General features: G+C 48.8%; 1 protein-coding gene across 2 annotated transcripts in view; it reads right to left on the bottom strand.

Annotated features, from left to right (window-relative positions):
• Window positions 1-6985: 6985 nt before the first annotated feature.
• The window catches only part of LOC140398974 (uncharacterized), a 185641-nt gene continuing 170740 nt past the window's right edge, over window positions 6986-21886 (bottom strand). Inside the window, exon 5 of one of the 2 annotated variants that reach the window (XM_072487994.1) lies at window positions 6986-11886. In XM_072487994.1, coding sequence (XP_072344095.1) covers window positions 11645-11886 — 242 coding nt within the window. In that variant the 3' untranslated portion in view covers window positions 6986-11644. The remainder of the gene's footprint in view (window positions 11887-21886) is intronic. The other variant, XM_072487993.1, reaches the window with a different exon arrangement.

The following is a 21886-nucleotide window of genomic DNA, read 5'->3' as shown; positions in this document are numbered from 1 at the left end:
TTGCGACCGACTCCCCAAATCTCCGACTACACTCGCTGCACGTGGATATTGGATGTTAAGTAATGGGTTAAGAGGCATTGCAATTAGTTGTCTCATTTATGTTAAGTATCCATTAATTGACACTGATATGTAAAGGGGCTTCAGGTGGCCTCTGTCAGGTGGTGTGTTGTTAAGAGTTTGGTACAGAGGCTGTTGGAAGTGAAATAAACGGTGTTTGGTGAAAAGGAACAGAACTTTAGACCCTTCATATCACAGCAACTAAAACGGCGAACAATTGGTAGCAGAGGATGGTTGCTGGGTAAATGTGAAGGGTTGAAAGATACAACTTTTCCAGAGCAAACCAAGGAGTGAGTGAGAAAATAAAAATAAAAGGGATATATGGCTGAACCGAGGATAAAGGTGGCTGGATATGACTATCCTCCCTTATTTTTTGAAAGGGAATCGTATGACCAATGGAGAAGTGCAGTAGTTATGTGGACTAAGGTAACTGCTTTGGGAAAGAGAAAACAAGGTATGGCATTGGCTCTTTCTCTACCATATGGCAGTAAAATCCGAAACAAAGTGCTTTCTGAGCTGGAATTGGAAGAGTTAGACTCAGAAGAAGGTCTGGAGACTTTATTACAATATATGGATAAGATTTATAAGTAAGGTGACTTGTTAAGTGCGTATGAAGCATGGTCGGATTTTGATAAGTTCCGGAAAATGGAGGCTATCTCCATGGAAGACTATATAATGGAAATCGGCAGACTATATAAAAGGCTGCAGAAACACAACCTGGAATTTCCACAGTCTGTGTTGGCCTTTAAATTACTTGGGCGGGATTCTCCGACCCCCCGCCAGGTCAGAGAATCGCCGGGAGCTGGTGTGAATCCCGCCCCCGCCAGTTGCCGAATTCTTCGGCACCAGATATTCGATGGGGGCGGGAATCGCGCCGCGCCGGTTGGCGCACCCCCCCCCCCCTGCGATTCTCCGGCCCGCGATGGGCCGAAGTCCCGCCGCTGTAAACCCACGCCAGCCGGCGTGGATTGAACCACCTTTGGGACGGCGGGACAAGGCGGTGCGGGCGGGCTCCGGGGTCCTCGGGCCCACCGGCGGGGCGATCTGGCCCCGGGGGGTGCCCCCACGGTGGCCTGGCCTGTGATCGGGGCCCACCGATCCGCGGGCGGGCCTGTGCCGTGGGGGCACTCTTTTCCTTCTGCCTTCGCCACGGTCTCCACTATGCCGGAGGCGGAAGCGACCCCCTCCACTGCGCATGCACGGGGATGCCGTGAGCGGCCGCTGACGCTCCCGCGCATGTGCCGCCCGGCAAAGTCAGTTTTGCGCCAGCTGGTGGGGCACCAAAGGCCTTTCCCACCAGCTGGCGGGGTGGAAATCAGTCCGGCGCGGGCCTAGCCCCTCAAGGTGAGGGTTCGGCCCCTCAAGGTGCGGAGAATTCCGCACCTTTGGGGCGGGGCGATGCCGGACTGATTCGCGCCGTTTTTGGCGCCGGTCGGCGGACATCGCGCCGATATTGGAGAATCCTGCCCCTTGACTGTGCGAGAGTGAGCAACATGGATAGGCTCCTGGTTTTGACAGGAGTTCAGTTTACTGATAAGGATACCTTATTCGAACAGATGGCAAAAGCTTTACAAAAGTTTCTGGGAATACATTCGATTCCGATGGCTCTGATGACCTAAATAGGTCAGCCTGCAATAAGGCAGAATATGGAAGATACACTTGTAACAGGAATGGGCAAAATTCCTTACGGACAATGGGGGAGAATTTGCTCATGATGAGTTTAGGGATATGTGTGAAAACATGAATATCAGAGTAATGAATACGGCTGCAGAAAGCCCATTTAGTAATGGTGTCTGTGAAAGAAATCATGCTGTCATCGATGATGTGCTTCGGAAAATTTTGGCAGATTGACCAAATTGCTGGCTAAATTCAGCTTTAGCATGGGCAGTGCATGCAAAGAATTCATTGCAGATGGTTGGGGGCTATAGTCCTTATCAATTAGTGTTTGGTAGAAATCCAAAAATTCCGTCCATTTTGGATGACCAGTCTCCAGCTTGGGAGGGGACTACAATTAGCTCTGGTTTTGCTGAAGTAGAAAAGCTTTTTTGGAAGCAGAAGTCTCTGAAAGAATTCTCAGAGCTTTAAGACATAACATATGGCCATCAGATGCCGTTTTTCAGCAAGGAGGCATGGTATACTATAAGAGAGACAATTCTAATGAATGGAAAGGCCCAGGGAAGATCATAGGCATAGATGGCAAAACAATTATTTTGCAACATGGTAATCAAACTGTTAGGGTCCATTCATCAAGCATAATGGGTACAGATTACAAATTTTCAAATTTAGACAGAGCAGACAGACATGACGAGGAACCAGAGTCATCTGGTACGCATGTGTTACAGAACTATGAGGACCAATTGACTGATATAGATAGGGTTTCTGTGGAGGAACACAACACTTCTGGTGAATTAAAACAGGCCAGTTTTCTGAAAGGGCAACTGCCAAAAGTTGGTACAAAAGTGACATACTTGCCTTAAGGGTCTAGTCAATGGAAGGATGCAACTGTTATTAGTAGAGCAGGGAAGGCCACTGGAAAGGATAAACATTGGTCGAATGTACAGCATTCAGGGGAAGGAGTCAAGACAATGGATTGGGAAAACAAAGTTTAAAAATGGAGGGCACAGAAACTCCGTGCCAGTTCAGATAGTACATCGGATAGTGAACAGGTTCGCAGGAAAAGGTCGAGAACTATTGAAAGGACATCCCATAGCAGAAGGGAAAGATCAAGCAGTAGCAGTACAGAACGAGATACCAGGCGGGAGAGGGGACGTAGTTTATCAAGATCTCGGAACATGAGTAAGACTACGAATACTAATAGGAGTAGAAGCCCACATGCACGGGAGATTTTGGTGGCTTCAAATAAATTAGATGAAAAAGTTATCGAAGAAGCTAAACAGCAAGAATTGCATAGTTGGAGTGAATTTGGGGTATACACGGAAGTACCGGATAGGGGACAAAGAGCGCTATCCCACAGATGGATTTGCACGGAAAAGGTTCTTCCGGATGGAACTTATAAGGCAAAGGCCAGGCTCGTGGCAAGGGGATTTGAAGAAAACTTAGAAGATCAGGAATTAAGGGTAGATTCACCTACAGCAGGAAAGGTTAGTTTAAAGATCTTCTTGGCTCTATTAGCCACAAAGGCATGGGAATGCAAATCTATTGATATAAAAGCTGCCTTTTTGCAGGGGCATCAGCTCCAGAGAGACATTTTTCTCTGTCCTCCTAAAGAAGCAGCTAACACAGAAGGGGTACTCTGGAAGTTGAACAAATGTGTATATGGATTAAATGATGCATCTAGAGTCTGGTATTTTTCGGTACGGTCAGTTTTGTTAAAGTTAGGCTGTTGCCAGTTGAAAGCAGATCCTGCAATGTTTTACTGGCACTATAAAGGAAATCTTTCTGGCATTTTTATGATGCATGTCGATGATTTTTTGTGGGGTGGGAGTAGTGATTTTGAAGCTATTGTAATCTCTGGTTTGAGGAAAGAATTCAGGGTTGGAAGTCAGGCTTCCGGTGCATTTAAATATATTGGACTGGAAATTGGACAGACTAAGTTAGGGGCAACTTTACGTCAGCAATCTTATTTGGAAAGCATCAGCCCAATAGCAATTAGTCGTGGCCGGGTTTCATAAAAAGACGCAATGGTTTCAAAGATAAAAAAAGAGCAACTGCGAAGTTTAATTGGGCAACTGAACTGGTTAGGTAGACAGACTAGACAGGACGTGAGTTTTGATGTCTTAGAGTTGAGTACAAAAATGAATGATCCCAAAGTGGAAGACATAATAAGAGCAAATAAAGCGTTGGCCAAACTAAAAATGCAGGAGTGTGTTTTGAAGTTCCCGGTTTTAGGTGACCTTAAGCACTTGAAACACCATAGTTTATAGTGATGCGTCCTATGCAAATTTATGTGATGGGGTTTCAAGCGCAGGAGATTTTATAATTTTCCTTTTGGGGAACAATGGTAAATGTTGCCCGCTTGTGTGGGAAACAAAGAAAATAAGGAGAGTGGTCAAAAGCACTTTGGCTGCTGAGACGTTAAGCCTTGTAGAGGCGGTGGATATGGCCTTTTATATAAGTATGATATTGACAGAAATTTTGGGATCAGGGGATTTGGGTAATATACCTATTGATTGTCACATTGACAATAAATCCCTGTGGGAAAATGTGCACTCTACAAAAAGTGTCAATGAAAAGAGGTTACTGATAGACATCGCAAGTTTGAAGCAGATGTTGGACAGAGGGGAAATAACAAAAATTAAATGGGTCGACAGGAGCTATCAACTGTCAGACTGTTTTACGAAAAGAGGGGCGAGTTCACAGAAACTTTTGGATATTGTTTCTGAAGGGCGCTTGTTTCTGTGACTGTTTTTTTTTTCTTTCTCATCCAAACAAAAAAAAAGAGGGGGGGAAATCATGTGTGTGTTTTTGAGTTTCTTTAAAAAAAAATTTCACCTAATTATTTTTTTTTCTCCAAGGAAGGGGAGACTGTTAAGTAATGAATTCAGAGACATTGCAATTAGTTGTCTCATTTATGTTAAGTATCCATTAATTGACACTGATATGTAAAGGGGCTTCAGGTGGCCTCTGTCAGGTGGTGTGTTGTTAAGAGTTTTGTGCAGAGGCTGTGGAAGTGAAATAAATGGTGTTTGGTAAACAAGAACAAGAACTTGAGACTCTTCATATCACAGCAACTAAAACGGCTAACATTGGAAGGGATGAGACGGTTACATTTCAATAGCACCTTTCACATCCTTGGGGTGCCCCAATACGCTCCGTGGTGAACAGAATACTTTCTGAAAGTAGAGCAGCCAATTTTACAGCCGCCCTCTACACAGAAAGATCCCACACACAGCAAAGCGGCAGCACACCGCTGCCTCAGCACTGACCCTCCAACAGTGCGGCGCTCCCTCAGCACTGACCCTCTGACAGTGCGACGTTCCCTCAGCACTGACCCTCTGACAGTGCGGCTCTCCCTCAGCACTGAGCCTCTGACAGTGCGGTGCTCCCTCAGCACTGACCCTTCGACAGTGCGGCGCTCCCTCAGCACTGACCCTCCAACAGTGCGGTACTCCCTCAGCACTGACCATCTGGCAGTGCGGCACTCCCTCAGCACTGACCCTCTGACAGGGCAGCACTCCCTCAGCACTGACCCTCTGACAGTGCGGCACTCCCTCAGCACTGACCCTCTGACAGTGCAGCACTCCCTCAGCACTGACCCTCTGACAGTGCAGCACTCCCTCAGCACTGACCCTCCGACAGTGCGGCGCACCCTCAGCACTGACCCTCTGACAGCGCGGCGCTCCCTCAGCACTGACCCACCGCCAGTGCGGCGCTCCCTCAGCACTGACCCTCTGGCAGTGCGGCACTCCCTCAGTACTGACCCTCCGACAGTGCGGCGCACCCTCAGCACTGACCCTCTGACAGTGCGGCGCTCCCTCAGCACTGACCCACCGCCAGTGCGGCGCTCCCTCAGCACTGACCCTCCGACAGTGCGGTGCTCCCTCAGCACTGACCCTCCGGCAGTGCGGCGCTCCCTCAGCACTGACCCTCCGACAGTGCGGCACTCCCTCAGCACTGACCCTCCGACAGTGCGGCGCTCCCTCAGCACTGACCCTCTGACAGTGCGGCGCTCCCTCAGCACTGCCCCTCTGACAGTGCGGCGCTCCCTCAGCACTGACCCTCCAACTGTGCGGATCTCCCTCAGCACTGACCCTCTGGCAGTGCGGCACTCCCTCAGCACTGACCCTCCGACAGTGCAGTGCTCCCTCTGCACTGACCCTCCGACAGTGCGGCGCTCCCTCTGCACTGACCCTCCGACAGTGCGGCGCTCCCTCTGCACTGACCCTCCGACAGTGCGGCGCTCCCTCAGCACTGACCCTCCGACAGCACGGTAGCACAAGTGATTAGCACTGTGGCTTCACAGCGCCAGGGTCCCAGGTTCGATTCCCTGCTGGGTCACTGTCTGTGCGGAGTTTGCACGTTCTCCCCGTGTCCGCGTGGGTTTCCTCCGGGTGCTCCGGTTTCCTCCCACAGTCCAAAGACGTGCAGGTTAGGTGGATTGGCCATGCTAAATTACCCGTAGTGTCCATAAGGGTTGGGAGGGGTTATTGGGTTGCGGGGATAAGGTGGAAGTGAGGGATTAATGTGGGTCGGTGCAGACTCGATGGGCCGAATGGCCTCCTTCTGCACTGTATGTTCTATGTAATCTATGTAGTGCGGCGCTCCCTCAGCACTGACCCTCCGACAGTGTGGCGCTCCCTCTGCACTGACCCTCCGACAGTGCGGCGCTCCCTCAGCACTGACCCTCCGACAGTGCGGTGCTCCCTCAGCACTGACCCTCCGACAGTGCGACACCCCCTCAGCACTGACACTCCAACAGTGTGGCCTGCAGAATGGAGCATGAATATGAGATCTTGCGCTGAGGTGTGGTATGTGTGGGGTGGGGGCGGCGGGACCGGGGAGAGCGGGGGGGGGCTCATACCTGCGATCTTCAGTCAGGGTGAGATTGTGACAAATTGAGGCGCAGTTAATTCCCATCCACTTCTCTCCCCCTCACTGGGCAACACAGTAGCACAGTAGTTAGCACTGTTGCTTCACAGGTCCCAGGTTCGATTCCCGGTTTGGGTCACTGTCTGTGCGGAGTCTGTACGTTCTCCCCGTGTCTGTGGGTTTCCTCTGGGTGCTCCGGTTTCCTCCCACAAGTCCCGAAAGTCGTGCTGTTCGGTGAGGTGGCCATTCTGAATTCTCCCTCTGTGTACCCGAACAGGCGCCGGAATATGGCGACTAGGGGCTTTTCACAGTAACCTAATTGCAGTGTTAAAATAAGCCTACTTGTGACAATAAACATTATCAGTATTATAAAAATGATTGATTCCAATGAGCAAAAACAGATTTAAACTGAACAAAATCCAAGAATGTAGGCTTAAAATGTACTTGCAGAGTTATTTTATTTAATTTTTTTACTGAAATATTTAGCAAATATGAAATATATAAAAGCCACATTGGTTAATATGAAGATTACAGATTTATACATTAATGCGGGTAAATGCACACGAACCCAGCACTGTTGGAAAATGCCAACATCCTGCCCTTTTAGTCCACCAGGATTGCCCCTCTCATCTTGCCCGAATGTGAGTGCAATTGGGCGCCTCAGAAATAGCAACCAATGGGAGCCCTTGATTCTCCCAATTGGCATTTCAGCCAATGGAATCTCAGTCTTACCCAGGTCACCGTGAATGGGTCTCCAATATGGACCAAAGGCGGCCACCTCCCCCTTCAGGAAGTCAGCCCGGGCCCTGCGTCAGTTCATGACTCAGTCAAGTCAAGGCCAGAGTTCTGCCGAAAGGCCATTAGCTAAAAAAAGGCAACCTCCATCCCAATCGACGTCTGAGCGCCTCCAGCAGTTACCAATGGCACTGGTTGCCCTTGAGATGGCATCCTTCCCGAACCAGGCACCTCATCAACGTGCTGGGTGCAACCAAGCCATTCATCAGAGAGAGAGAGGGAGAGCATTTATGGCTGCTGCAAAGCTGTAGACAAAATTCCTCATGAAAGGCTTTTGCGTTACTTATTGGCTTTCTTAACTTTTTTTTAAAAACTCAGCCAAGCATTCGTAAATGTCTCAGTTGTACGCCCTTAGGAAATTTCAACAATGAAGTTTTTAGAAAACTGCAGGAACAGATGGTTATGGTTTTTTTCTGAGCTACACCAGATGGCCTGTCAAAAGCTTAGGAACCAATGAGTATTGTGGAAACAAGTTGCATCGGGGTGTACTGATAAAGCTCGTGGATGTGATTGGGTGTTGAACCAGGAACCTAGAGGTCGAGGCTCCTTCTTCCACGCTTATCTCTGGGGTGTGTGAAGAATTGGCAAGAATTCAATTGAGATCTTCAACAAAGAGAGAGTCGAAGGGGGACCCGAGGTTGGCATTGTGGGCATGGACTTCCAAAAGGCGTTTGGGGCCTCATCTAAATAGGTTTGTTTGCCAATGTTTGGCAAAGGTTGAAAGTCAATGGGGTTGCGAAGGGGGGGGGGGGGGGGAGATTAAAGGGGCAGTGACAATATGGACACAGAGTTGGTGCAGAGTTAGAGAGCAGAGAATCGTAGTGGGGATTATCATTCCGATGGGAGGAGAGCACATTGTGCAGATCCCCCCCCCCCCCCACACCATTCTGTATTAGGATCACTGCTCCCTCTGATATATGCATTAAATATGTGAACTTGGGAGTGCAGAGGACACAATTTCAAAGATGGTGTGAAATGCTGGAGATGCTGTCAACAGTGAGGAGGATGAAGAGAGTTCAGAGGGACACAGACAGACAGACCGGTGAGTTGGGCAGACAACCGGCGAATACAGTTTAACGCATGGCAGTGTGAAGTGATGCACATTGACAGGAAGAACATGGAGGTGCCATAGAGACTCGTTGGGATGATTTTTTAATTTAGAGTACCCAATTATTTGTGTTCCAATTAAGGGGCAATTTAGCGTGGCCAATCCAGCTAACCTGCACACCTTTGGGTTGTGGGGGTGAAACCCACGCAGACACGGGAGAATGTGCAAATTCCACACGGACAGTGACCCGGGGTTCGAACCCGGGTCCTCAGCGCCGTAGTCCCAGTGCTAACCACTGCGCCACCATGCTGCCCTACGCTGGGATGATTCTAAAGTGAGTCAGGCTGGAGGGGGGGGGGGGAGGGGGGGTGAGAGCCCTGGCCGATAGTTGTACACCAGTCTTTGAAGGGTGGCTGGACAGATTGAGAATACCGTTTAACACGGCAAAACTGGGCTTTGTGAATGGAGGCCGAAAGCAAAATGTCGAAACATCACCAAACACGGAGCAAGGTGTCTATCTCTGGGCGCCACAGTTTCAGAGAAGGTGTCAGAGCCTCGGAGAGGAAGCGGCTGGTGGACGATTAATCCCAAAACTGTTTCAGTTCATGTGAAGAGAGAAAGAGAGAGACTGGGAGAGAGTGGGATTGTTATCCTCGGACCAGAGAAAGTTAAGTGGGGGATTTAATCGAGGTGTTCACAATCACGAGGGGGCGGGGGGGGGGGAGTTTCGATCGGATGAATGAGGTGAAAGTGTTTCCAACAGCGGCAGGAAGGGTCGGTAACCGAAGGATGGGGGTTCAGATTGAAGAGAATCCGTGAAAGAACGAGAGGGAAAGGGGAGATGAGGAGAACTTTATTTTTGACGTAGCAAGTTGTTTTTATCAATTAGTTCATCGGGTGGGGGTGTCACCGGCTTGACCAGCATTTATTCCTCGCCCCTGAGGAACAAGTAAAAGTCGACTGCATTGCTGAGTGGGGGTCTGGAGTCACATATCTCATTCATAGGGTCCAGCACAATGGCGATGGGCCAAATGTCCTCCTCCTGGGCCGTTCCACAATCCCTGCACCATTGTCCATTCCTGAATGCCAAAAAGTGATGGTGGGGCGTTCTTTAGAGAGTAATCCTGTTGGGATAGGAATGGAGTCACATATAGGTCCAGGCCATATAAGGGCAGCAGATTTCCTTCAATAAAGCGGTCAGATGGCATGTTCAGGCAATCCAGAGTGCTCACAGTCACTTGCACCGGTACAACATAACCCTTTAATAGTCCATTCAAACTATCGATCGCAATGTGATCTCAGATTCTGCTCGTCCCTGCGCCAAGCAAGATAAGCGTGTTTGTCTTTTTTGAAACACAGCCAAGCATTCATAATAGGCTTCGTTGCAATAACAGCCCTTGGAAAATGTCAATGGAAATGGCAGGAACAGGTGGTGATTTTTTTGAAAGCTACATCAGATGGCCTGTCAATCAATGCACTGCAGTAACATATACTTTTTATTTACTTGACACGATAGCTGCAGTCTAGTTTTTTTTAGGTATGTAGGGCTGGGGATTTTTTAAAAAACTTCAGGTCATGGCATTTAAACAGACAGAGAGAGAGAACGTAGGAGATAGAGGGAGCGAGAAAGAGAGACGTCAAAATTGGATTCCAAATTCCCCAAATGCTACCAGGGAGGATTTGATGAGTACTGAGCGAGGACGTGTGGATTACTAGGCTGGCAGCAGAACAAAGAGGTTTTATGGGAAGGAGACAGGGGACGCCCGTCATTGCCCACCAGTCTTTGCCCAGTCAATCAAACTCATGATTTGAGGATAGGATTTTCAGAAATGTTAAACGTCATCTCAGGATCATCATCGGTGCCAAACACACCACTGGAAGCTGAGGAAGAGGCTTTCGTATGAGGCATCGGCAGTAATGTAGGGGGGGGCAGGGTGTGTGTGTGGGAGGGGTGTGGAGAAGGATGCTGCGCGGGGCAAGGTAGACAGGGGGAGACAGGTGACAGACAATGGGTGGTGGGGGGAACAGGGAGAGGAAGGGGGAGAGGTGAGGAGGAGAGGTGGATGTGTGGAGGGACGGGTGGAGCAGCGGAGAAGGGTGGGAATGGAAATGGATGGGGGAGGAGGAGGGGGAAGAGTGTCTGACGGGGAAGACAAAATGGAGTGGGGAGGTCAGATGGGAATGGGGGAAAAGGAGGGAGAGGAGAGGAGAGGGGGAAGATGGAGTTGATGGGGAGGGTGGAGGAGTGGAGGTGAGAAGATGGGGAAGGGAAGGAGACGAGTGGAGGCTGGGGGACGAGAGGTGGGGAGATAGGGAGGAGTGGGGGAAGGGCGGGTTTTGGGGGAAGGGAGGTGAGGAGATAGGGAGGGGAGGGGTAAGGGTGGAGGGAGGAGAAGGGGAAACCTGGGGAATGGGGGAGAGCGGGAAGACGGAGGGGAGGGGGGAAGGTTGGGAGAGGGGAGGTGAGGAGATCAGTGGTACAGCAGTTAGCACTGTTGCCTCCCTGCACCAGGGAACCAGGTTTGATTCCGGCCTTGGGTCACTGTACGGAGTTTTCACTTATAGCCCGTGTCTGCGTGGGTTTCCTCCGGGTGCTCCGGTTTCCTCCCACAGTCCAAAGGTGTGCAGGTGAGATGAACTGGCCGTGATAAATTGACCCTTAGTGTCCAATAGGTTAGTTTAAGGGGTGATTGGGATGTGGTGGCGAAGTGTGCCAGGGTAGGGAGCTCTTTCAGAGTGTGGTGAATGTATAATTACAGATAATTCACCAGTGCACTGTGTTATGTGTTTAACCCTGTGGACTCTACCTATGGGCCATTGTGTGGCTTCACCCACAGGGGATATGTTGGGGCCTGTACGGGTTCCGCTCATGGCCCCACCCCCTTTACAGGAAGTATAAGAGCTGCTGACCTGCGGGGCCGCCTTCAGTGTTGCACCGGTCACAGGCAGGCTCAGTTCTAAGCTGATTAAAACCACGGTTTACTTCTCCACGTGTCTTCGAGTGAATTGATGGTCGCATCACAGAGGTGCTGATGTGATGGGCCGAATGGCCCCCTTCTGCACTGTAGGGATTCGATGAGATAGGAAGGGAATGGGGAGGACAGTGGGTGAGGAAAGGGGGGGGGGCGATTCAGGTTCGGGCATCGGGGATAGGTTGAGAGTAAAAGAAGAGGAGTGATGGGAGCAGGCTCATGTCATAGAGAGGCTCTTGGCCAATATTGTAGCGGCGTCCCGGGACTCCGCTCGGGGCGCCTGTCAGGCTGAGAAACAAATAGAACAACATTCCAGACAGATCTCCAAACAGTCGGAGGAGCCGCAGCAATCCTCCAGTACGCCACACTCCACATTGCAGGGGCAGCTCTCGTCACCCCCACGGCAGGCCTCTCCTGACCCGCAGCAGCAGAAGGCCTCACCCTCAGACCCACATGAGGCACAGTCCAGCAGGAGGTCACAGAACTCACAAAACAGGCAGGCCAGGATACAGTGGACACAGCAATCTGCGGGGGGGGGATGGAGAGAGAGGGAGAGAGCGACAGAGAGATAAGGGAGAGGCAGAGAGAGCGAGAGAGGGGGGCAAGTGAGAGAGGGATAGAGGAGCGAGAAAGAGAAATTGAGGGCCGGGGGAGAGAGAGAGACAGAGAGAGAGTGAGAGATAAGGCAGAGAGAGATAGAGAGAGATAAGGGAGAGGCAGAGAGAACGAGAGAAGGGGACAAGTGGGAGAGGGGTAGGGGAGTGAGAGAGGGAAAGAGAGAGTGAAGACAGAGAGAGAGGCAGAGAGAGGGGGGGGGGCAAATGAGAGAGGGATAGAGGAGCGAGAGAGAGAGAAAAAGAGAGCGGCAGGGAGAGAGAGGGTGAGAGATGGGAAAAGAGGGGGAAGTGGGTGGGAAGAGAGAGGGGGAGGCAAGGATTTTGAACAGAAGGAAACAAGAGTATCAGGAGAGAGAGACACAAACAGAGTGGACACGAAACAAATATTGAGTGGAAAGAGAGAGGAGAGAGGTAGAGTGGAGAGGAAGAGATGGGATGGAGTGGAGGGATATAGTACAAGGGAGAGAGAGCGACAGAGAGTTAAGGAAAACAAGGGAGCAATAGTTAGGATAAAGATAGAAAGAGAGGAGAACGAGAGAACAGATGGGGATAGACAGGTGGAGGGAAGAGACGGAAAGAGAGTGGATGAGAAAGTGAAAGGGAGCGAGAGAAAGAGAGGGGGAATGAGGGGGGGATAAGTGGAGAAAGGGCAGAAAAAGAGAGATGAGGTTAGAGTAAAATCGCACAAATTAATCATAAACCAACACAAGAATCCAGATCTTAGCATGCACAAAACATCAAGTGAGGGGTGTGGGGTATATAAGTGTTACAGTGAGGGGTGTGGGGTATATCAGATTGTTACAGTGAGGGGTGTGGGGTATATCAGAGTGTTACAGTGAGGGATATGGGATATATCAGAGTGTTACTGTGAGGGGAGTGGGATATATCAGAGTGTTACAGTGAGGGGTGTGGGGTTTATCAGATTGTTACAGTGAGGGATATGGGATATATCAGAGTGTTACAGTGAGGGGTGTGGCATATATCAGAGTGTTACTGTGAGGGGAGTGGGATATATCAGAGTGTTACAGTGAGGGGTGTGGGATATATCAGAGTGTGACAGTGAGGGGTGTGGAGTATATCAGAGTGTTACAGTGAGGGATATGGGATATATCAGAGTGTTACTGTGAGGGGAGTGGGATATATCAGAGTGTTACAGTGTGGGGTGTGGGGTATATCAGATTGTTACAGTGAGGGATATGGGATATATCAGAGTGTTACAGTGAGGGGTGTGGCATATATCAGAGTGTTACAGTGAGGGGTGTGGGATGTATCAGAGTGTTATAGTGAGGGATATGGGATATATAAGAGTGTTACAGTGACGGGTGTGGGGTATATCAGAGTGTTACAGTGAGGGGTGTGGGGTATATCAGAGTGTTACAGTGAGGTGTGTGGGGTATATCAGAGTGTTACAGTGAGGGGTGTGGGGTATATCAGAGTGTTACAGTGAGGGTTGTGTAGTATATCAGAGTGTTACAGTGAGGGGTGTGGGGTATATAAGAGTGTTACAGTGAGCGGTGCGGGGTATATCAGAGTGTTACAGTGAGGGGTGCGGGGTATATCAGAGTGTTACAGTGAGCGGTGTGGGGTGTATCAGAGTGTTACAGTGAGGGGTGTGGGACATATCAGAGTGTTACAGTGAGGGGTGCGGGATATATCAGAGTGTTACAGTGAGGGATGTGGGAATTCTCAGAGTATTACAGTGAGGGATATGGGATATATCAGAATGTTACAGTGAGGGGTGTGGGGAATATCAGGGGGTTAAAGTGAGGGATCTGGGGTATATCAGAGTGTTACAGTGAGGTGTGTGGAGTATATCAGAGTGTTACTGTGAGGGGTGTGGGGTGTATCAGAGTTTTACAGTGAGGGGTGTGGAGTATATCATTGTGTTACAGTGAGGGGTGTGGGGTATATCAGTGTTACAGTGAGGGGTCTGGGGTATATTAGAGTGTTACAGTGAGAGGTGTGGGGTATATCAGAGTGTTACAGTGACGGGTGCGGGATATATCTGAGTGTTATTGTGAGGGGTATGGGATATATCAGAGTGTTACAGTGAGGGGTGTGGGGTATATCAGAGTGTTACAGTGAGGGGTGTGGTGTATATCAGAGTGTTACAGTGAGGAGTGCAGGATATATCAGAGGGTTACAGTGAGGAGTGCGGGATATAAAATAGTGTTATTGTGAGGGGTGTGGTGTATATCAGAGTGTTACAGTGATGGGTGTGGGGTATATCAGTTACAGTGAGGGGTGTGGTGTATAACAGAGTGTTACAGTGAGGGGTGTGGGATATATGTGATCGTTACAGTGAGGGATGTGGGGTATATCAGAGTGTTAAAGTAAGGCGTGTACGATATATCAGAGTATTACAGTGAGGGGTGTGGGATATGTCAGTGTTACAGTGAGGGGTGTGGGATATATCAGAGTGTTACAGTGAGAGGAGTGGGATATATCAGAGTGTTACAGTGAGGGGTGTGGGGTATATCAGAGTGTTACAGTGAGGGGTGCGGGATATATCAGAGTGTTACAGTGAGGGGTGCGGGATATATCAGAGTGTTACAGTGAGGGGTCTATCAGAAAGTCACAGTGAGGGGTTTGGGGTATATCAGAGTGTTACAGTGAGGGGTGTGGGACATATCAGAGTGTTACAGTGAGGGGTGCGGGATATATCAGAGTGTTACAGTGAGGGATGTGGGAATTCTCAGTGTGTTACAGTGAGGGATATGCGATATATCAGAATGTTACAGTGAGGGGTGTGGGGAATATCAGGGGGTTAAAGTGAGGGATCTGGGGTATATCAGAGTGTTACAGTGAGGGGAGTGGGTATATCAGAGTGTTACTGTGAGGGGTGTGGGGTGTATCAGAGTTTTACAGTGAGGGGTGTGGAGTATATCATTGTGTTACAGTGAGGGGTGTGGGGTATATCAGTGTTACAGTGAGGGGTCTGGGGTATATTAGAGTGTTACAGTGAGAGGTGTGGGGTATATCAGAGTGTTACAGTGAGAGGTGTGGGCTATTTCAGATTGTTACAGTGAGGGGTGCGGGATATATCTGAGTGTTATTGTGAGGGGTGTGGGATATATCAGAGTGTTACTGTGAGGGGTGTGGGATACATCAGAATGTTACAGTGAGGGGTGTGGGATATATCAGAGTGTTACAGTGAGGGGTGTGGGATGTATAAGAGTGTTACAGTGAGGGGTGTGGGATATATCAGAGTGTTACAGTGAGAGGAGTGGGATATATCAGAGTGTTACAGTGAGGGGTGTGGGGTATATCAGAGTGTTACAGTGAGGGGTGCGGGACATATCAGAGTGTTACAGTGAGGGGTGCGGGATATATCAGAGTGTTACAGTGAGGGATATGGGATATATCAGAATGTTACTGTGAGGGGTGTGAGGAATATCAGGGGGTAAAAGTGAGGGGTGCGGGATATATCAGAGTGTTACAGTGAGGGGTGCGGGATATATCAGAGTGCTACAGTGAGGGATATGGGATATATCAGAATGTTACTGTCAGGGGTGTGGGGAATATCAGGGGGTTAAAGTGAGGGATCTGGGGTATATCAGAGTGTTACAGTGAGGGGTCTGGGGTATATTAGAGTGTTACAGTGAGGGGTGTGGGGTATATCAGAGTGTTACAGTGAGGGGTGTGGGATATATCCGAGTGTTCCAGTGAGGGGTGTGGGATATATCAGAGTGGTACAGTGAGGGATGTGGGATATATCAGAGTGTTACAGTGAGGGGTGTGGGATATATCAGAGTGTTACAGTGAGAGGCGTGGGATATATCAGAGTGTTACAGTGAGGGGTGTGGGATATGACAGAGTGTTACAGTGAGGGGTGTGGAATATATCAGAGTGTTACAGTGAGTGGTGTGGGGTATCTCAGAGTGTTACAGTGAGGGGTATAGGATATATAAGAGTGTTACAGTGAGGGGCCTGGGATATAACAGAGTGTTACAGTGAGGGGTGTAGGATATATCAGTGTTACTGTGAGCGATGCGGGATATATCAGAGTGTTACAGTGAGAGGTGTGTGATATATCAGAGTGTTACAGTGAGAGGTGTGGGATATATCAGAGTGTTACAGTGAGGGGTGTGGGATATATCAGAGTGTCACAGTGAGGGGTATAGGATATATAAGAGTGTTACAGTGAGGGGCCTGGGATATAACAGAGTGTTACAGTGAGGGGTGTAGGATATATCAGTGTTACTGTGAGCGATGCGGGATATATCAGAGTGTTACAGTGAGAGGTGTGTGATATATCAGAGTGTTACAGTGAGAGGTGTGGGATATATCAGAGTGTTACAGTGAGGGGTGTGGGATATATCAGAGTGTCACAGTGAGGGGTCTATCAGAAAGTCACAGTGAGGGGTGTGGGGTATATCAGAGTGTTACAGTGAGGGGTGTGGGAGATATCAGAGTGTTACAGTGAGGGATGTGGGAATTCTGAGTGTGTTACAGTGAGGGATATGGGATATATCAGAATGTTACAGTGAGGGGTGTGGGGAATATCAGGGTTTAAAGTGAGGGATCTGGGGCATATCAGAGTGTTACAGTGAGGGATGTGGGGTATATCAGAGTGTTACAGTGAGGGATATGGGATATATCAGAGTGTTACAGTGAGGGGTGTGGGATATATCAGAGTGTTACAGTGAGGGGTGTGGGATATATCAGAGTTACAGTGAAGGGTGCGGGATATATCAGAGTGTTACAGTGAGGTGTGCGGCATATATCAGGGTGTTACAGTGAAGGGTGCGGGATATATCAGAGTGTTACAGAGAGGGGTGCGGGATATATCAGTGTGTTACAGTGAGGGATATGGGATATATCAGAGTGTTACAGTGAGGGGTCTGGGATATATCAGAGTGTTACAGTGAAGGGTGTGGGATATATCAGAGTGTTACAGTGAGGGGTGTGGGATATATCAGAGTGTTACAGTGAGGGGTGTGGGATAATCAGAGTGTTACAGTGAGAGGTGTGGAATATATCAGAGTTTTACAGTGAGGGATGTGGGGTATCTCAGAGTGTTACAGTGAGGGGTGTGGGATATATCAGAGTGTTACAGTGAGGGGCCTGGGATACTTCAGAGTGTTACAGTGAGGGGTGCAGGATATATCAGAATGTTACAGTGAGGGGTGTGGGATATATCAGAGTGATACAGTGAGGGGTGTGGGATATATCAGAGTGTTACAGTGAAGGGTGTGGGATATATCAGAGTGTTACATTGAGGGGTGTGGGATATATCGGAGTGTTACAGTGAGGGGTGTGGGATAATCAGAGTGTTACAGTGAGAGGTGTGGGGTATATCAGAGTCTCACAGTGAGGGATGTGGGAATTCTCAGTGTGTTACAGTGAGGGAGATGGGATATATCAGAATGTTACTGTGAGGGGTGTGGGGAATATCAGGGGGTTACAGTGAGGGGTGTGGGGTATATCAGAGTGTTACTTGAGGTGTGCGGGATATATCAGAGTGTTACAGTGAAGGGTGCGGGATATATCAGAGTGTTACAGTGAAGGGTGCGGGATATATCAGAGCGTTACAGTGAGGGGTGTGGGGTATATCAGTGTGTTGCAGTGAGGGGTGTGGCATCTATCTGAGTTTACAGTGAAGTGTGTGGGGGAGATCAGTGTGTTACAGTGAGCGGTGTGGGGTATATCAGTCACAGTGAGGGGTGCGGGATATATCAGAATGTTACAGTGAGGGGTGTGGGATATATCGGAGTGTTACAGTGAGTGGTGTGGGATATATCAGATTGTTATTGTGAGTGGTGTGGGGTATATCAGAGTGTTACAGTGACGGGTGTGGGATATACCACATTGTTATTGTGAGGGGTTGTGGGGTATATCAGAGAGTTACAGTGAGGTGTGTGGGGTATATCAAAGTGTTACAGTGAGGTCTGTGGAAAAATCAGAGTGTTACAGTGAGGGGTGTGTGGTATATCAGAGTGTTACAGTGAGGGGTGTGGGGTATATCAGAGTGTTTCAGTGAGGGGTGTGGGGTATATCAGAGTCTTACTGTGAGGTGTGTGTGATATATCAGAGTGTTACAGTGAGGCGTGTGGGGTATATCAGAGTTTTACAGTGAGCTGTGTGGGGTATATCAGTTATAGTGAGGGATGTGGGGTATATCCGAGTGTTACACTGAGGGGTTTGGGGTATATCAGAGTGTTACAGTGAGGGGTGTGGGGTATATCCGAGTGTTATAGTGAGGGATCTGGGATATATCAGAGTGTTACAGTGAGGGGTGTGGGATATATCAGGGTGTTACAGTGAGGTGTGTGGTATATATCAGAGTGTTACAGTGAGGGGTCTATCAGAGTGTTACCGTGAGGGGTGTGGGGTATATCAGAGTGTTGCAGTGAGGGGTGTGGGGAATATCAGAATGTTATAGTGAGGGGTGCGGGATATATCAGAGTGTTACAGTGAGGGTTGTGGGATATATCAGTATGTTACAGTGAGGGATATGGTACATATCTGAATGTTACTGTGAGGGGAGTGGGGAATATCAGGAGGTTACAGTGAGGGGTCTGGGGTATATCAGAGTGTTACAATGAGGGGTCTGGGGTATATCAGAGTGTTACAGTGAGGGGTGTGGGATATATCAGAGTGTTACAGTGAGGGATGTGGGAATTCTCAGTGTGTTACAGTGAGGGATATGCGATATATCAGAATGTTACAGTGAGGGGTGTGGGGAATATCAGGGGGTTAAAGTGAGGGATCTGGGGTATATCAGAGTGTTACAGTGAGGGGAGTGGGTATATCAGAGTGTTACTGTGAGGGGTGTGGGGTGTATCAGAGTTTTACAGTGAGGGGTGTGGAGTATATCATTGTGTTACAGTGAGGGGTGTGGGGTATATCAGTGTTACAGTGAGGGGTCTGGGGTATATTAGAGTGTTACAGTGAGAGGTGTGGGGTATATCAGAGTGTTACAGTGAGAGGTGTGGGCTATTTCAGATTGTTACAGTGAGGGGTGCGGGATATATCTGAGTGTTATTGTGAGGGGTGTGGGATATATCAGAGTGTTACTGTGAGGGGTGTGGGATACATCAGAATGTTACAGTGAGGGGTGTGGGATATATCAGAGTGTTACAGTGAGGGGTGTGGGATGTATAAGAGTGTTACAGTGAGGGGTGTGGGATATATCAGAGTGTTACAGTGAGAGGAGTGGGATATATCAGAGTGTTACAGTGAGGGGTGTGGGGTATATCAGAGTGTTACAGTGAGGGGTGCGGGACATATCAGAGTGTTACAGTGAGGGGTGCGGGATATATCAGAGTGTTACAGTGAGGGATATGGGATATATCAGAATGTTACTGTGAGGGGTGTGAGGAATATCAGGGGGTAAAAGTGAGGGGTGCGGGATATATCAGAGTGTTACAGTGAGGGGTGCGGGATATATCAGAGTGCTACAGTGAGGGATATGGGATATATCAGAATGTTACTGTCAGGGGTGTGGGGAATATCAGGGGGTTAAAGTGAGGGATCTGGGGTATATCAGAGTGTTACAGTGAGGGGTCTGGGGTATATTAGAGTGTTACAGTGAGGGGTGTGGGGTATATCAGAGTGTTACAGTGAGGGGTGTGGGATATATCCGAGTGTTCCAGTGAGGGGTGTGGGATATATCAGAGTGGTACAGTGAGGGATGTGGGATATATCAGAGTGTTACAGTGAGGGGTGTGGGATATATCAGAGTGTTACAGTGAGAGGCGTGGGATATATCAGAGTGTTACAGTGAGGGGTGTGGGATATGACAGAGTGTTACAGTGAGGGGTGTGGAATATATCAGAGTGTTACAGTGAGTGGTGTGGGGTATCTCAGAGTGTTACAGTGAGGGGTATAGGATATATAAGAGTGTTACAGTGAGGGGCCTGGGATATAACAGAGTGTTACAGTGAGGGGTGTAGGATATATCAGTGTTACTGTGAGCGATGCGGGATATATCAGAGTGTTACAGTGAGAGGTGTGTGATATATCAGAGTGTTACAGTGAGAGGTGTGGGATATATCAGAGTGTTACAGTGAGGGGTGTGGGATATATCAGAGTGTCACAGTGAGGGGTATAGGATATATAAGAGTGTTACAGTGAGGGGCCTGGGATATAACAGAGTGTTACAGTGAGGGGTGTAGGATATATCAGTGTTACTGTGAGCGATGCGGGATATATCAGAGTGTTACAGTGAGAGGTGTGTGATATATCAGAGTGTTACAGTGAGAGGTGTGGGATATATCAGAGTGTTACAGTGAGGGGTGTGGGATATATCAGAGTGTCACAGTGAGGGGTCTATCAGAAAGTCACAGTGAGGGGTGTGGGGTATATCAGAGTGTTACAGTGAGGGGTGTGGGAGATATCAGAGTGTTACAGTGAGGGATGTGGGAATTCTGAGTGTGTTACAGTGAGGGATATGGGATATATCAGAATGTTACAGTGAGGGGTGTGGGGAATATCAGGGTTTAAAGTGAGGGATCTGGGGCATATCAGAGTGTTACAGTGAGGGATGTGGGGTATATCAGAGTGTTACAGTGAGGGATATGGGATATATCAGAGTGTTACAGTGAGGGGTGTGGGATATATCAGAGTGTTACAGTGAGGGGTGTGGGATATATCAGAGTTACAGTGAAGGGTGCGGGATATATCAGAGTGTTACAGTGAGGTGTGCGGCATATATCAGGGTGTTACAGTGAAGGGTGCGGGATATATCAGAGTGTTACAGAGAGGGGTGCGGGATATATCAGTGTGTTACAGTGAGGGATATGGGATATATCAGAGTGTTACAGTGAGGGGTCTGGGATATATCAGAGTGTTACAGTGAAGGGTGTGGGATATATCAGAGTGTTACAGTGAGGGGTGTGGGATATATCAGAGTGTTACAGTGAGGGGTGTGGGATAATCAGAGTGTTACAGTGAGAGGTGTGGAATATATCAGAGTTTTACAGTGAGGGATGTGGGGTATCTCAGAGTGTTACAGTGAGGGGTGTGGGATATATCAGAGTGTTACAGTGAGGGGCCTGGGATACTTCAGAGTGTTACAGTGAGGGGTGCAGGATATATCAGAATGTTACAGTGAGGGGTGTGGGATATATCAGAGTGATACAGTGAGGGGTGTGGGATATATCAGAGTGTTACAGTGAAGGGTGTGGGATATATCAGAGTGTTACATTGAGGGGTGTGGGATATATCGGAGTGTTACAGTGAGGGGTGTGGGATAATCAGAGTGTTACAGTGAGAGGTGTGGGGTATATCAGAGTCTCACAGTGAGGGATGTGGGAATTCTCAGTGTGTTACAGTGAGGGAGATGGGATATATCAGAATGTTACTGTGAGGGGTGTGGGTAATATCAGGGGGTTACAGTGAGGGGTTAAGGGTATATCAGAGTGTTACTTGAGGTGTGCGGGATATATCAGAGTGTTACAGTGAAGGGTGCGGGATATATCAGAGTGTTACAGTGAAGGGTGCGGGATATATCAGAGCGTTACAGTGAGGGGTGTGGGGTATATCAGTGTGTTGCAGTGAGGGGTGTGGCATCTATCTGAGTTTACAGTGAAGTGTGTGGGGGAGATCAGTGTGTTACAGTGAGCGGTGTGGGGTATATCAGTCACAGTGAGGGGTGCGGGATATATCAGAATGTTACAGTGAGGGGTGTGGGATATATCGGAGTGTTACAGTGAGTGGTGTGGGATATATCAGATTGTTATTGTGAGTGGTGTGGGGTATATCAGAGTGTTACAGTGACGGGTGTGGGATATACCACATTGTTATTGTGAGGGGTTGTGGGGTATATCAGAGAGTTACAGTGAGGTGTGTGGGGTATATCAAAGTGTTACAGTGAGGTCTGTGGAAAAATCAGAGTGTTACAGTGAGGGGTGTGTGGTATATCAGAGTGTTACAGTGAGGGGTGTGGGGTATATCAGAGTGTT

This window comes from Scyliorhinus torazame, chromosome 22 (genome assembly GCF_047496885.1).
Source record: "Scyliorhinus torazame isolate Kashiwa2021f chromosome 22, sScyTor2.1, whole genome shotgun sequence".
In the NCBI taxonomy this organism is placed as follows: domain Eukaryota; kingdom Metazoa; phylum Chordata; class Chondrichthyes; order Carcharhiniformes; family Scyliorhinidae; genus Scyliorhinus; species Scyliorhinus torazame.
The sequence above is the reverse complement of the archived record's forward strand: the minus strand, read 5'-3'. Positions and strand labels throughout refer to the sequence as shown.